The sequence below is a fragment of the Colletes latitarsis genome, chromosome 5, assembly GCF_051014445.1.
Source record: "Colletes latitarsis isolate SP2378_abdomen chromosome 5, iyColLati1, whole genome shotgun sequence".
Lineage (NCBI taxonomy): Eukaryota > Metazoa > Arthropoda > Insecta > Hymenoptera > Colletidae > Colletes > Colletes latitarsis.
In genome coordinates this window covers 24683792-24696906 of record NC_135138.1, presented here as the reverse complement: position 1 = coordinate 24696906, position 13115 = coordinate 24683792, and the positions used below count along the sequence as shown (strand labels likewise).

The 13115-nt window shown below is 37.9% G+C and overlaps 1 protein-coding gene across 5 annotated transcripts in view; it reads right to left on the bottom strand.

The window, feature by feature from the left end:
- LOC143342141 (protein RUFY3) overlaps positions 1-13115 on the bottom strand; it is a 39199-nt gene extending 26084 nt beyond the window's left edge. Inside the window, exons 1-9 of one of the 5 annotated variants that reach the window (XM_076765696.1) lie at positions 12729-13115; positions 7015-7193; positions 6831-6940; positions 4675-4882; positions 4448-4611; positions 4213-4375; positions 4014-4130; positions 3800-3940; positions 1558-1655 (exon numbers count right to left, since the gene is read on the bottom strand). In XM_076765696.1, the coding sequence (XP_076621811.1) occupies positions 1558-1655; positions 3800-3940; positions 4014-4130; positions 4213-4375; positions 4448-4611; positions 4675-4882; positions 6831-6940; positions 7015-7193; positions 12729-12918 (1370 nt within the window). In that variant the 5' untranslated portion in view covers positions 12919-13115. Of the gene's footprint in view, positions 1-1515; positions 3410-3799; positions 3941-4013; positions 4131-4212; positions 4376-4447; positions 4612-4674; positions 4883-6830; positions 6941-7014; positions 7194-10772; positions 11990-12728 lie in introns of those variants that run through there. The other 4 variants (XM_076765692.1, XM_076765697.1, XM_076765694.1 and 1 more) reach the window with 4 other exon arrangements.

The following is a 13115-nucleotide window of genomic DNA, read 5'->3' as shown; positions in this document are numbered from 1 at the left end:
TCCCCACCCTTGGCCCGAACGATGATGATCTGAGGGTAATCAAATGCAAACTATTTTCTGTCATAAATTTATTTTCGCTGTGTTGATACAAGCACACGTAGTGTATCGGTGCATTATAACGACCATTGCTCGATGCTTACACATAATTATATTCGTAAAGACAGTATGGCACGTTTGCTCTGTTAAGTCTCTTGGTGAACATGAACGACCGTACCGTTTGGAAACGCACAAGCGGTACACGTAACGATGAAGAATGTTCACAAAACAATTGTCTGGCTACAAAATCAAACGGGAAAAAGAAACGAAATACGGTTGAACCGACTGACACAAAATCCGAAGAACGACGTGAATGATAGAAATGATCGCAAGTCAGTTCCTGAAATACTGGTCGACAGGAAATCGCGAATCACATGTAATTGACGTACAATCGATGAAACAAAAAAAAAAAAAAATAGAAAAATAAGTAAAAGAAAAAAATGTACATTTCACTCAAGAGCCCAATCAATTCGACAGCCTTGACATCTTTGTGTCTTAGGTCCACTAGCATCGTTATATATTTGATCCTAGCGGTTCATTATTTGACGAGGTATAAATCTACCAATTATTGCAAGAAACGTGAATATCTCTATAACATTAATATTTTATACATAGACGTAATATATTATTCGAATAGCCTTTGAGTGAAGGTTTGCCAACATCCCCGTTAACGACAAGTCAATCTGTTATTTTTTTTTTTCTCTATTGCGTGTCTCGGGCTAAATCTACGCTAAATCCGATCGCGTTTCGCGACGCCTAAGTAAAAAATAAATAACCTTTAGCTACAACCGTCGGGCGTGTATCGTTTCCTTCGATACCACTGCGGAAAAATGTTCGAAAGACGGCTATAGAAAATTCCTTATCGTAACGATTATATTTGTACGTAAACGTTTAACGCGAAATATTTTTTTGGTGCCAACAGGTTTCGTCCGTTTGTGTAGCTACGCTGTTTCCTCGAGGCACGAGAAACAAAGAAACGATAAAATGCAAAGTAGAAGACTTTGTGAGCTTAAGAGCATTGACGAAGCAATAATTTTGCAAGACCTTCGATGATCCAAAAGCTACTCTGTTGCTAGATTGTAAAGAAACGTGATGCAATCGTTGGAGAAACCATCCTTCAAACAGTGTAATTTCGTTTGATGTAAAATATACAATTTAAATATTAGTATCACATAACGAAATTTTTTAATTTTTAATTATTAATGGAAGCAAGAAGGAATGCCCCTTTTCCTCTGCGAAAATTTTAATGGAATGAAAGCTCTTTGGGTAACGAAAATTCTTCGTCGCCCACACGATGATTCTAAAGGTAGGACATGAAAGCTTTTATGCGATAACGAAATGTTACAATCGTGGAACGAAGTCATGAAACCCATAGGTATGTTCGAAGAGCGAGATGAAATGTAGATAAGCGAAAGATGTGATGCATAATAAGGTTAGCGAACGCTTTGAATGTAACCTAAGACTGATGGATCAGTCGTGCTTATGAAATAACTAACACTAATGAAAGACAAATAAACATACTTTTCATCCAATTTTTGGATGGCCTCAGTCATCGATAGCGTCTTAGCCTCCAATTTAGTGATCAGTTCTGTCTTATGCTTAAGTGAGCCTTCACACTCCTGAAATAAATCCTTTTTCAGTAAAAAGCAGAAAAGATTGTTGTGTTTTCCCGACTAAGAATAGCCCTGAAATCGCACAATGTTTATAAATATGATTTACATATATAGTTTACAATTGCACATCAGCCTGCGATAGTATAATAGTGTTAAGTGTAAAATAGCCTTCCAAAAAGATTAGAACGACACGATAAATTGTATCATAATAAAATTAATCGAAAAGGCATGCAACGTGAGTTCCCGATCGCTTGGATCGTGATTTTCATCGAAACTCAGTTGATAAGGTTTCCGAAAAAATATTGATCACCCGTCTACCTGCATCATTCTTCTCTTGCCTTTGTCTCGTGGATGTGTAAAGGGAAACTGCAATACGTATAAACGAATCTATTCACTCTCGTAACATAGCGATATTCAACAATAAATCCTGCAGTAGAGAATGATCGTTGCAAGTATGACAGGACAACTAATATTTCCTTTTAAGTACAGTATTAATCCCACGTACTCGAATCAAGTACCAAAGACACTCTATACAGAATTACGAACGTAATCGAAACTTAATGGAAGAATAAAACACATAGCAATTTAAGTTTACGAACAGCATAGTACAATAAAAACCTCTATCGACATTATTGTCATCAATAGTTCTGTGTATATAATAGCAATTTCATTAACAGCGCAATTATGCAGTAACAGAGCACAGCTAATTATATAGAGTGTCTCGATCAAATCACACCTTGATAGACACTATATTCAAAGCTTACCGATGCATGAATTATTAGATAATTAACTGCCCGATAGTTCAATTAATTTTCAGTAATTTTCTATGTATTTCAAATATATGAAATTCTGTTTCGTGCGAGTTCTAAGTAATAATTTAATATAATTGTTTAGTGTCAGGTGAAAATACTTCTGGAAAGTCCAACGATGCTTCGAGATTTATTCTATGATCTATCTGTCGACTCTATCGGTTCTACGAAACCAGAAGGAAATATTAATAATAAGAATAAAGTAACGTAATTGTCACGCTAAGTGCAAGTACACGATTACCTGTATTTGCATAGATTTGCTTCGAAACGTAGTTGGACGTTTCAGAAGCACATTGGGTATAAAAGAAACTGTAGCATTTCGCACGCTTTCAATTAGTCAAGACATTGAACGAAGTTCCAAGGTGTATAATATAAAACACATTCTCGAAAGGAGAAACCCTTTTATAAATCCGACTGTTCCTGCGTTGCTGAAGCTTCTACAGGAATCTCGCCGTTGCATTTACTTTGATCAGAAGCAGTATCAGAGTCTGTTGGTTTCTTGTCGTTAGGGCCTTGTTGTTGCTGACTGTCAGCCTTCTTTCGTCCGTTATCATTGGGAGGATCTTGTTGATTACTGGATTGATTGTTAGGTTGATTGTTAGGTTGTCGTTGACCGTTACTCGGTCGTTGGAAACTATTAGTGGGTAGCTGTTTATTAGCAAATTTTTGTTGATTACTGATAGGCTGCTGTTTATTATTAGAAAAAAGCTGCTGATGGTCAGTGTTGTGAACATTGTCTGCTGACGGGCAACCACGCGGCGAAGTCGGGCTAGTTTTATTAAGAATTGATTTAGAGACACTACTCGGCGTAGTTGGGCTACGCATATTGTCCCCGTCCTTCATCAAATGGTTGTACTTCTCCAGGTTATGCAGTATCTTGCCGATTTGATTTGTCTTCGCGTGAAGCCGGCTCACCATTTCGCCTTTCTGCGTTAATTCGTGCTCACACTCCTATAATGGAAACACGTCCAGAAACAAAGAATTTTCTAAACCTAACGGGACCCCTAGTGGCAGATGATATCTCTAAGGTACAGAACATTCTAAGCGGAATAAAGGTTCGCTAAAAAATCTGTAAAGGTCGATCAAATTAAAACAAAGAAGAAAAGAATTACCGTGAAATCATTTCTTTGGCATGCAGCGATAACAAGATACGAATTAACATTGTGCAATAAGGTATCGTAATCGCAACGAGGGTATGCCTCGTAATCGTCGAGCATGATTCCGAATTTTCGTTAATCGTTTTCGAAGAAAATCGCATTTCGATAATTTTGTGGGCGTTCTGGTATTACGAAGCACACCGCGGTACGATTGACGCAAGAAAAAGGAGTGCTTGGTCGTCACCTGTAATTTTTTGTACATTTCCAAATTAATTAATTTGATCTCATCGAGCTGCCGCCGCAACGATATGATCGTGTCTTGTTTCTCGTGGATATCTTTTTCCAGCAGTTTCATAGCCACTTCCATCTCGGATTTCATACTGATCTGTTCGAAGAAAACCAATTTGTTCAAACCGTCGACTTCGATATTAAACATTCTATTGTAAACGATCCTCCACCTGTAACTCTAACTCCTTCTCTACGTCCTGACGCATTTTCTTTTCGCTCTCCACTCTACTCCTCAACTCCTCGATCTCCGCTGTTGTTTCAGTGATTTTAATAGGCGGTTTCCCGTTCTGAAACCAAAAAACAATCCCCGTTCAACGAGCCTCCGCGGCCATTGCGAGAGGCAACGAAAATCTGAAACGAAATTCGTACCTCGTTCGTGTCTTTGATCTCGATTCCCAGTTCTTTCTTTAACTGTCTGTTCTCCTCGTGCAACGACAGTATGTTATTCTTAGCGATCGATAGATCCTCCTTCATGAGCGCGTTCGTCGTTGTCAAGGATTCCACTTTGGCTTGAAGATTTGTCACGGTCGCGCTGAAATCGATGGTAAATACAGTGGCTGGGTCGTCGGATCGTCGACGTCGCGAATAAACAGGGTATTATTACTTTAGATGTCGATTTAATTCCTCGATGTAATTCTTCTGATCGAGAACAGTGGTCATGTTGTCGTTCTCCACCTCGTCGTCCGGGGATTCACCAGGTATATGATTGCTGTTACGCAAGTACAGCGAAAAGTCGATTACGCCCTGTTGGCAATCGAGGTCTTCTTCCTATCACAACAGTCGCAATCAGTTTCTCCTTATCGATGATCGTCACGTGATCGAGGTACCGACCTTCACGCAAAAGTTACAGTCGATCACGTTCAGACCCACCAACAAACCCATTATAACAATTGCTTCCTCGCTCATCATTAGAGCGTCGGGCTCGAAATACTCGGAAAGTATGTCTTCCTTGTGATCGATCAGAACTTTCAAGTAATCCGCAAGCTTTTTTTGCATCAGTGCCATACGTAACCATGCTCGTGCTCTACCCATGGCGGTCCTGGAAAATGCCAACGCGGTCAACCGTGTGTTCTCCTAATCGAATCTAAAGTTGATTCGTCCAATGAACAATTTAAGAAACGAATTTCAATAATCTCATCTTACTCGTTTTGAGACTCACTCTATAATACTTGATGCTAATAGGTGATACTCTTAATTTTAAAGAAGTACTCTTACGCATTAAACAGGCTGTTCGGTCACCCCTTGGAAAAATTTTAATGGGAGATTTTAAAGGCCAAAATAAGACACAAATCAAGAATAGTAATTTGTTGATTGAGTAATTGAAAGTAAGTAGAATTTCGGGGATATGTGTATTATTTTCGTTTACCAAAAGTGATTGTAATTGACTCACCTAGCTAAAAATAATTTTTCTAGAATGATTTGAAATTTTTTTTCGCTAAAAAATTTCAGCACCTACCCCTGTCGATTTTTCTTAAAAATTCGTTTTTGATTTTTAGTAATTTCATTTAACGCTCTACAGAAAAGTTGTCTAATACTGTTTTGTAGGTATCCATAAACTCTACCTCCTCCCAAAGTTTCATTGAAATATATTCACTATTATAGGAGTTATAGTTGTTTGAAGATTGGACTATTTTTACAGAGTTTTTCTCTTTTTACGCGATCAAAGACCAGCTTTTCGTATATTTTTCTAATTTATACACATTCTTGATTAAATTACGCGTCATTTGCTTTTTTAAACATTAAAATCCTCCAATTCGTTCAGAAGTTATGGTGTTTTAAAGATACGCATGAAATTTCGGGAACCCATTTCTGACCTCACATTATATTTTCGGAAAAGAATTTTTTTCTCGAAAGTACGTAAGATTTCAGGGGTATGTGTATTCACCAAAAATTATTGTAATTGACCCTTGTAACTAAAAATAATTTTTTTATAACGATTTGAACATTTTTAATTTCGTCGAAAAATTTCACGCCTACTCGAATTTTCCTCCCGAAACTGGTTAAGATTTCGAGGGTATGTCTATTCATAAAAAATTATTGTAATTGACTCACCTAGCTAAAAATAATTTTTCCAGAATGATTTGAAATTTTTTTTCGCTGAAAAATTTCAGCACCTACCCCTATCGATTTTTCTTAAAAATTCATTTTTGATTTTTAGTAATTTCGTTTAACGCTCTACAGAAAAGTTGTCTAATACTGTTTTGTAGGTATCCATAAACTCTACCTCCTCCCAAAGTTTCATTGAAGTATATTCACTATTATAGGAGTTATAGTTGTTTGAAGATTGGACTACTTTTACGGTGTTTTTCTCTTTTTCCGCGGTCAAGGATCAATTTTTCAAATATTTTTCGAATTTCTACATATTCTTCACTAAAATACGCGTTGTTTGCTTTTTTAAACATTAAAATCCTCCAATTCGTTCAGAAGTTATGGTGTTTTAAAGATACGCATGAAATTTCGAGGACCCATTTCTGGCCTCACATTATACTTTCGGTAAAGAATTTTTTTCTGAAAAGTACGTAAGATTTCAGGGGTATGTGTATTCACCAAAAATTATTGTAATTGACCCCCGCAACCGAATATATTTTTTCCAGAATGATTTCAGATTTTTTATTTTTGTCGAAAAATTTGTCCACCTACTAGAATTTTTTTCTCGAAAGTGCATAGGATATCGAGGGTATGTCTATTCACCAAAAATGATTGTAATTGATCTCCGCAACCAAAAATAATTTTTTCAGAATGTTTTGAAATTTTGTAATTTAATTTTTTAATAACTTTTTAACGAAACCTCAATCAAGTAATTGATACTCTTGATTTTCGTCTTATTTTGACCTCTAAAGTCTAAAGAATTTTTCCCAGGGGTGGCCAAACACCCTGTATGTTTAAATTTGCAAAACCAATTGTCCCCGATTATTCCACCTGTCGTTACAGTCGAAAGCTACTATAATTATTTGACAACAGTTAAAGGCAAAAATAGAATATTATACCTAACGGTAGGTAGGTCACGAATGCTGGACGTAATGTCCTGCGCTTCGGAGCAATATTTCTCAACAAGTTGAAGAATATCCCATAGCTCCTTCTTGGGTCCAAGGAGACCCTGAAATCGAAGGCAGTTAGTGCCATTTTCTCGTATTTAAATCGACGCTCCGACACTTCGAAGGTACCATTTACCTTCTTTGGTCGCAGACCGTGCCTAAGCACGTGTTCGAGGACGATGAAAAAATGTTGCAACGGCATGTGATCGGAATCCAGCATTCGACCATATTTCAAAGACGTTTCGATCAACTCCTTCACGATCAGCTTTGAAATATTAACGAGATTACTCCTTTCGATGATGACTGGGTCCCGTGCTGCAAAAACAACAGGTTCTTGTTCCGGTTGGATGACCAAAATAATACAATTGATCTCCCTGCGTCGTATTATGACAATTATGATTCGTGTCCATCTTACTGTAATATCGAAAACAGTCTTCCCGGCAGTATGGGGATGAATTTAGAAATGCGAATGAAGCGCAACATAAAATCATTAAAAAAGAAAAACTGTGCTGATAGAGTGCAGAAACAACCCGATAGGTAAACGAAAAAAAAAAGTAAATCCAAAGTTTCAGAATAATACATTGATTCGAAATCCATAATAAGACATAGTAGTTCAGAACATCAGATAGTCGAGGTGTCTACGTGGAAATTAGTTTTAGCATTTCTTGGTATCATAAACTTCGATAAAAGAAGATAACTCTAGGCTGCAGTAGCGTCCTATTAAATTAGATCACTTTCGTTAATACGAGGTCATCCCATAAATAATGCTACTTTGTTCGAGGACCGTACGTTGAAGCAATAATACTGAACGCAATATACACCTTGATATTTGATATAGATACTAGCGCAAATAGGGGTTTTCGATCAATGCGACAGCAGACTCTGACGAGCACAAGTCAAAAACTTTATTTACTGTACGAATTTAAAACGGATGAGCGCAATACGAGTTTAAATAAAAGTGATCATGCAACTTGTAGCGGAGGAAAACATACGGCAGGCGATATCGTTAGCGTAAGCCTGTTCACAGATGGCTTAATTACAGGGAACTGGAATTTTGAAGAGGAGACTCGTACCAGAAAATTAGCGGAAATGGCTGAAGACGTTTCACGAGCTGCTGTTGACTAAAATTCAATCTTAAGGGCTGTAGAACTTGCCCGAAAGCTAAGTTTACCTCATTCTACGATCCAACATCCCTTAAAGAATGATGGAAGAACGTGCAAACATGAATCCTACACAAACTATCGGTTATTAATCATCAACGAGTGAGACGTCACATAGTATTATTAACACTAGATTTACGGGACATTGATTACTCATATTTTTATCGAAACCTGTTATGACGATTTCATTAAAATGCGATTTTTCTTTCAATTAGAATACAGATTCGTACCATTACATTAACCCTTAAGTGGATTATTGGGCCCTCTGCAAGTTTAAACTAACAATTATTTAATATATGTCGATGTAATTATTTGAAAATTTATGTAATCCTCCATTATTTTTTAAGTGCTTTAAAGGAAAGTTGATTTCCATTTACCAATTTGGTAACAATCAACATTAAGTAACAAAATTCACAATTATTTAATATATGTCAATGTTACTTGAAAATTTATGTAATCTTCCATTAATTCATTATTTTTTAAATGCTTTAAAGGAAAGTTGATTTCTACTTACCAATTTGTTAAAAATCAACATTAAGTAAAATAATTCAGTTGAGATTGAGAGGCCACTTAAAGGTTAATGAAATTCAACATAAATTGTTGACAAATAATATTTACGAGTCCTGTAACTTTAAATATGGAATCTGAAACCCGGCTTTCGTAAATCTATCGTTAAACACCGAAGACAATGGTCAATCTCACAATGAGAAAAACTACACCGATGAAAAGATTCCTTGTTTGTTTAATCAAACATGAGACGTTTAATGTACGATATACCATTGTTAGGGAACGATAAATAAGAAGTCGTACTGCGAGGAAGACCGCTCGAAGCAGCTTTTTCCGTCAGAACAATGAGCAACTAAGCGTAACATAGGAAATGTTACAAAAACTGCCCAGGAAAAAGACAAGGATAACGTATGATATCGAAAGTATGATCGAGACGTTTGTTAATTTTATGAAAAGAGAATAAAAGGAACTAGATTACTCATGGGATGCCCTGGTATCAATTAACTTTCACAGCCTTGATAAAACTGGGATAGAGGACAACGTTACATTTTGTAATTTCGATACCTGCAATACAGGCAATGAACAGCTTATGAAATCCGTGGAATATAGTGAATAATATAATAAAGTAATACTAACTCTAAAGTAGACTATGACATCAAAAGTATGATCGAGATGATTGTTAATTTTACGAAAAGAGAATAAAAGAAACTAGATTACTTATGGGATGCCCTGGTATCAATTAACTTTCACAGCCTTGATAAAACTGGAATAGAGGATAACGTTACATTTTGTAATTTCGATACCTGCAATACAGGCAATGAACAACTTATGAAATCCGTAGAATATAGTGAATAATATAATAAAGTAATACTAACTCTAAAGTTGACTATTATTTATACAGGGTGTTACGTTTACGTGCGAATGGTGGAATATCTCATGAGGTTTTGAAGATATCAAAAAAGTGTTCTTACAAAAGTTGTTTTATTTAAAAGGGCAAATTATGTGGTATAAATAATTTTTGTGGAGTGGTAGGGAAGATTTCAAGGTCAAGCTAATTATTTAAAATGGATCCATATATTTTTTTGTTCATAATTCAACGACTTACTACATGATATCATTACGAGTCAGATTAACAGAAATTACTATCGTATAAAAAAAACCAAGTTCTTTATCTCCATTTAGGCCTCTAAGTTTATACTTTCGGCTTCGAATAGTCACTTTAAGAAATACATTTAAAGAGTTAAGAAATCGAAAGAAAGAACGTTTCAATTTATAATATTAGCATTTTTATATTAGTTTTTTAATGTTTTTATTTATACTTAGCATACTCAGCGATGGTGGATATATTGAAGGATAAAGCACATATAACGTCATTAATTAATTCTTGTTATTACAAACTAGTGATAAGTAAAAATTAAAAACAATCATTTATGACATCTGGAATAATTTATAATTTCTCATATTAATTGTAAGATTGACATCTGCATTATCTCAAGAAAAACTAGTTAAAAACTGGATCGGTCCGACACAAGCAAGTAGTATAGTCCCGCAAGATTCATTTTAACCAACAACTCACAATTCGCGTTGATCTGACTGCCTTGCGTCTCAATAATTTATGGCTCTATAGCATGGAATGATATGTAGTAGGTCGTTGAATTTGTCTCAACAAATGCTATCATATTATTAACAAAAAAATATTCCATTTAAAAGAATTAGCTTGACCTTGAATCTTCCCCACCACTCCACCTATACAAAAATTATTTTTACCACATAATTTGCCCCTATTTTTTAACACCGAGGGAAATATACGTCTACGTGGCACTGCGATGAGAAACATGTTCCAGTAGCAGTCTGGATTGCTTTACGTGCCTCAAATACCAGTATAAGAATCGTCAGTATAACGAATCGTCCCCTGTGTTCGCAGATATCGAAATTACGAGCATGGAGTGCATCGTTAACGATGTCTCCGACCTTAGAACCTTTAAAACTCAACGTCCTCTTGTAGACTCGACTCGCGACAGTCTCGACTAACAAGATTAGAAACGGCGAAAGCCAACGAAACGAAAGCTCGATCAGCTTGGTCGCTGCGTTAGAATCGGGGGCAAAGTTAGGCCAAACAGGCCGCGGATCGACAGGACAGCGCAAAAAGCTTCCAGCCATACTCCCGATTGATACGAGTCGATGAAAGTAAAGTGAAGCGATTAGTGCGAGAACGTCGAGTACAGACACAAGCTGGAGACGTGCTGCAATGGCGATGGAGTTGGCGGAGTTATATCGCGAAGCTCTCGTTGATCGGGTAGTTGTTGCTGACGGTGGTGATGATGGTGATGATGAGGATGATTTATACCATTGAGAGCTAGCGGCGGCGACGGCGACCGCTGCATCGAGTCTTGCAACGAGAACTCGACATCCTGAAGCTCTTTCAGGCACAGCCACTCGCCGTCTACCGATACCCGGAAATTGCACAGGTATATCGTATCCTGAGCGCCAGCCATGTCGTCCTCGAGCATGACCCCACCGTGATGCACACCACCGTGGTCACCCGGTGGCCTGAACTTCAGACCGTTTTGGGATTCTTGCCGCATAGAAGACCGTACGTAGTAATGGATCCTTCCGGATGACAACCGAAACTGACGATCTTTTTATCTGGGGTCACCAAGTCCTTTGGTACCGCTCCACGTAGGAATAAAGGACGTTGAATTTCCTTGGAAAAATGTCCCTTAACTATTGATTCTTCCTCTTGAATCTTCTTCCTCGGCCAAATCACATCAGCGAACGCTACATCCGTTTTGTTCTTAATGACTCCGATCAACTGATGATATGTCCGATAATTTGGTTAGCATATAGCGAATTGTTGGTCCGCCCTTATTTGTTATCAACGATCCAAGTCCTGAATTTATCTTCGAGAGGTTGCTTCCGTCGAGACTCGTTGGTTGCGGATGTTGGCGAATCGCTGATACATTCGAGCACGTAGAAATTTAAATATAGACACTGCGGTAGAAGCGACGAAAAGAAACGTTGGCGTAAGCGAAAAAAATGATCGTTTGCACTGAATTTTAGCTACATCGTAGCCTGGTAGTTGCACTGGGCCGATATTTTTTATTAACGAAGCATCGTAAAACTTTTATCCACTGTCAGGCGAACCCACGTAATTCGTGCGCCGTTCGTACACGAAAAATATCACGACGAAAATGGCGAGCTCGCCGGTGAAAAGTAATATTGATTCTCCCGCCGACCTTACCTCCACCTACGATAATCAATATACATGACCCGGGTAGCGACTGGCAAGTGCTGCCACTCGACGGTGACCTGGCGATATCGGTAACGTAGAGCTCGGTCGCGAGACACGTGGATATACAGTGTGTCTCGTTTACTTTGACCGCTTTTATTTCCGTTACTGAGTCAACTTTATAACGGTATTTTGCAACTTTTATTTTTACAGCTTACGGAAAGACGAATTCAACGAATTCATAAAATTTACATAATCTCGAAATTAAAAAAAAGATTGTTAATTATAGTTTCGAAACAAACAAATTTCCCCTAGCATATTTCCGCACCATTGAAAGTAACGGATAAGGTGATAAAAACAATTAAATACCCAGTATATAAGCAACATTTACCAGGACTTTATCCTGTGTTTACATTTACATAATTTCAATCTGCTGCGAATTATAAATGAGACAAGTCACGTGCAGTTCTGTTTCGATCTATACGACCCAAAATACATTTTATTAAGAGAATATAAACTAAAAGAAATGTATTTAAATTCATTTAACTCTATAACATCCGAATTCGAGATAATGTATTATTAATTGCCCTAAAAATAGCCTCGCAGGAAGCCTTTAAATATTACATACGCGGTTGATAGACCGTAATCGCGAATCGTTTATCACAGTTACGCAGTGAATCGAATCGCGTGGCAATTCAGCGCGACAAAGGTAAACAAACCGTCTACGACGCGTTGTTGAACACGCGTAATATTGCCATTAATGACGTGGCGTCATAGTAACTCGTAAGTAGGCGTTTCTCGATACAAGGAACGACAGTCGACGTGTGCGCGCAGTTACGTGTCGAGCACGATGAAAGAATCACGCGCGGACAGTGAATTGACGCTTGGAGCGTTTGAAAAGCCCGCCGAAAACAGATCGAAAGCATGCACCTATCGCGCTATGTATGTACTCACGTCTCGGCGACCACCAGGCGTCCAGTTTTCTAGGCCTCGAAACAACCAGATCCGGCCACTTGTCTTCCCGTATGGAATACGTCGACGGCGATCGCGATACCGTTTTCTCATTTTCCTCGGACACCAAGCTGCCTGTGAACGATTTCTCGGACGGAGATATTGGCAAACCTTCGCTGCTCTCCGCGGCCATGTTTACGTTTTCACTATACGCTCGCGCGCGCACTTGCCGACACTGGACTGGTATTAAGTTCTTGCGTGATCGCGCGCGCCCCGCGTTATATATGTACGTATAGCAACGAGAGAAATACGCTCTTCCGAGCACAATCTGTAGGTATACGAGAAATATCTGTCGTCGACAGCTCGGAGGTTACTGCGGATGACTGTCCG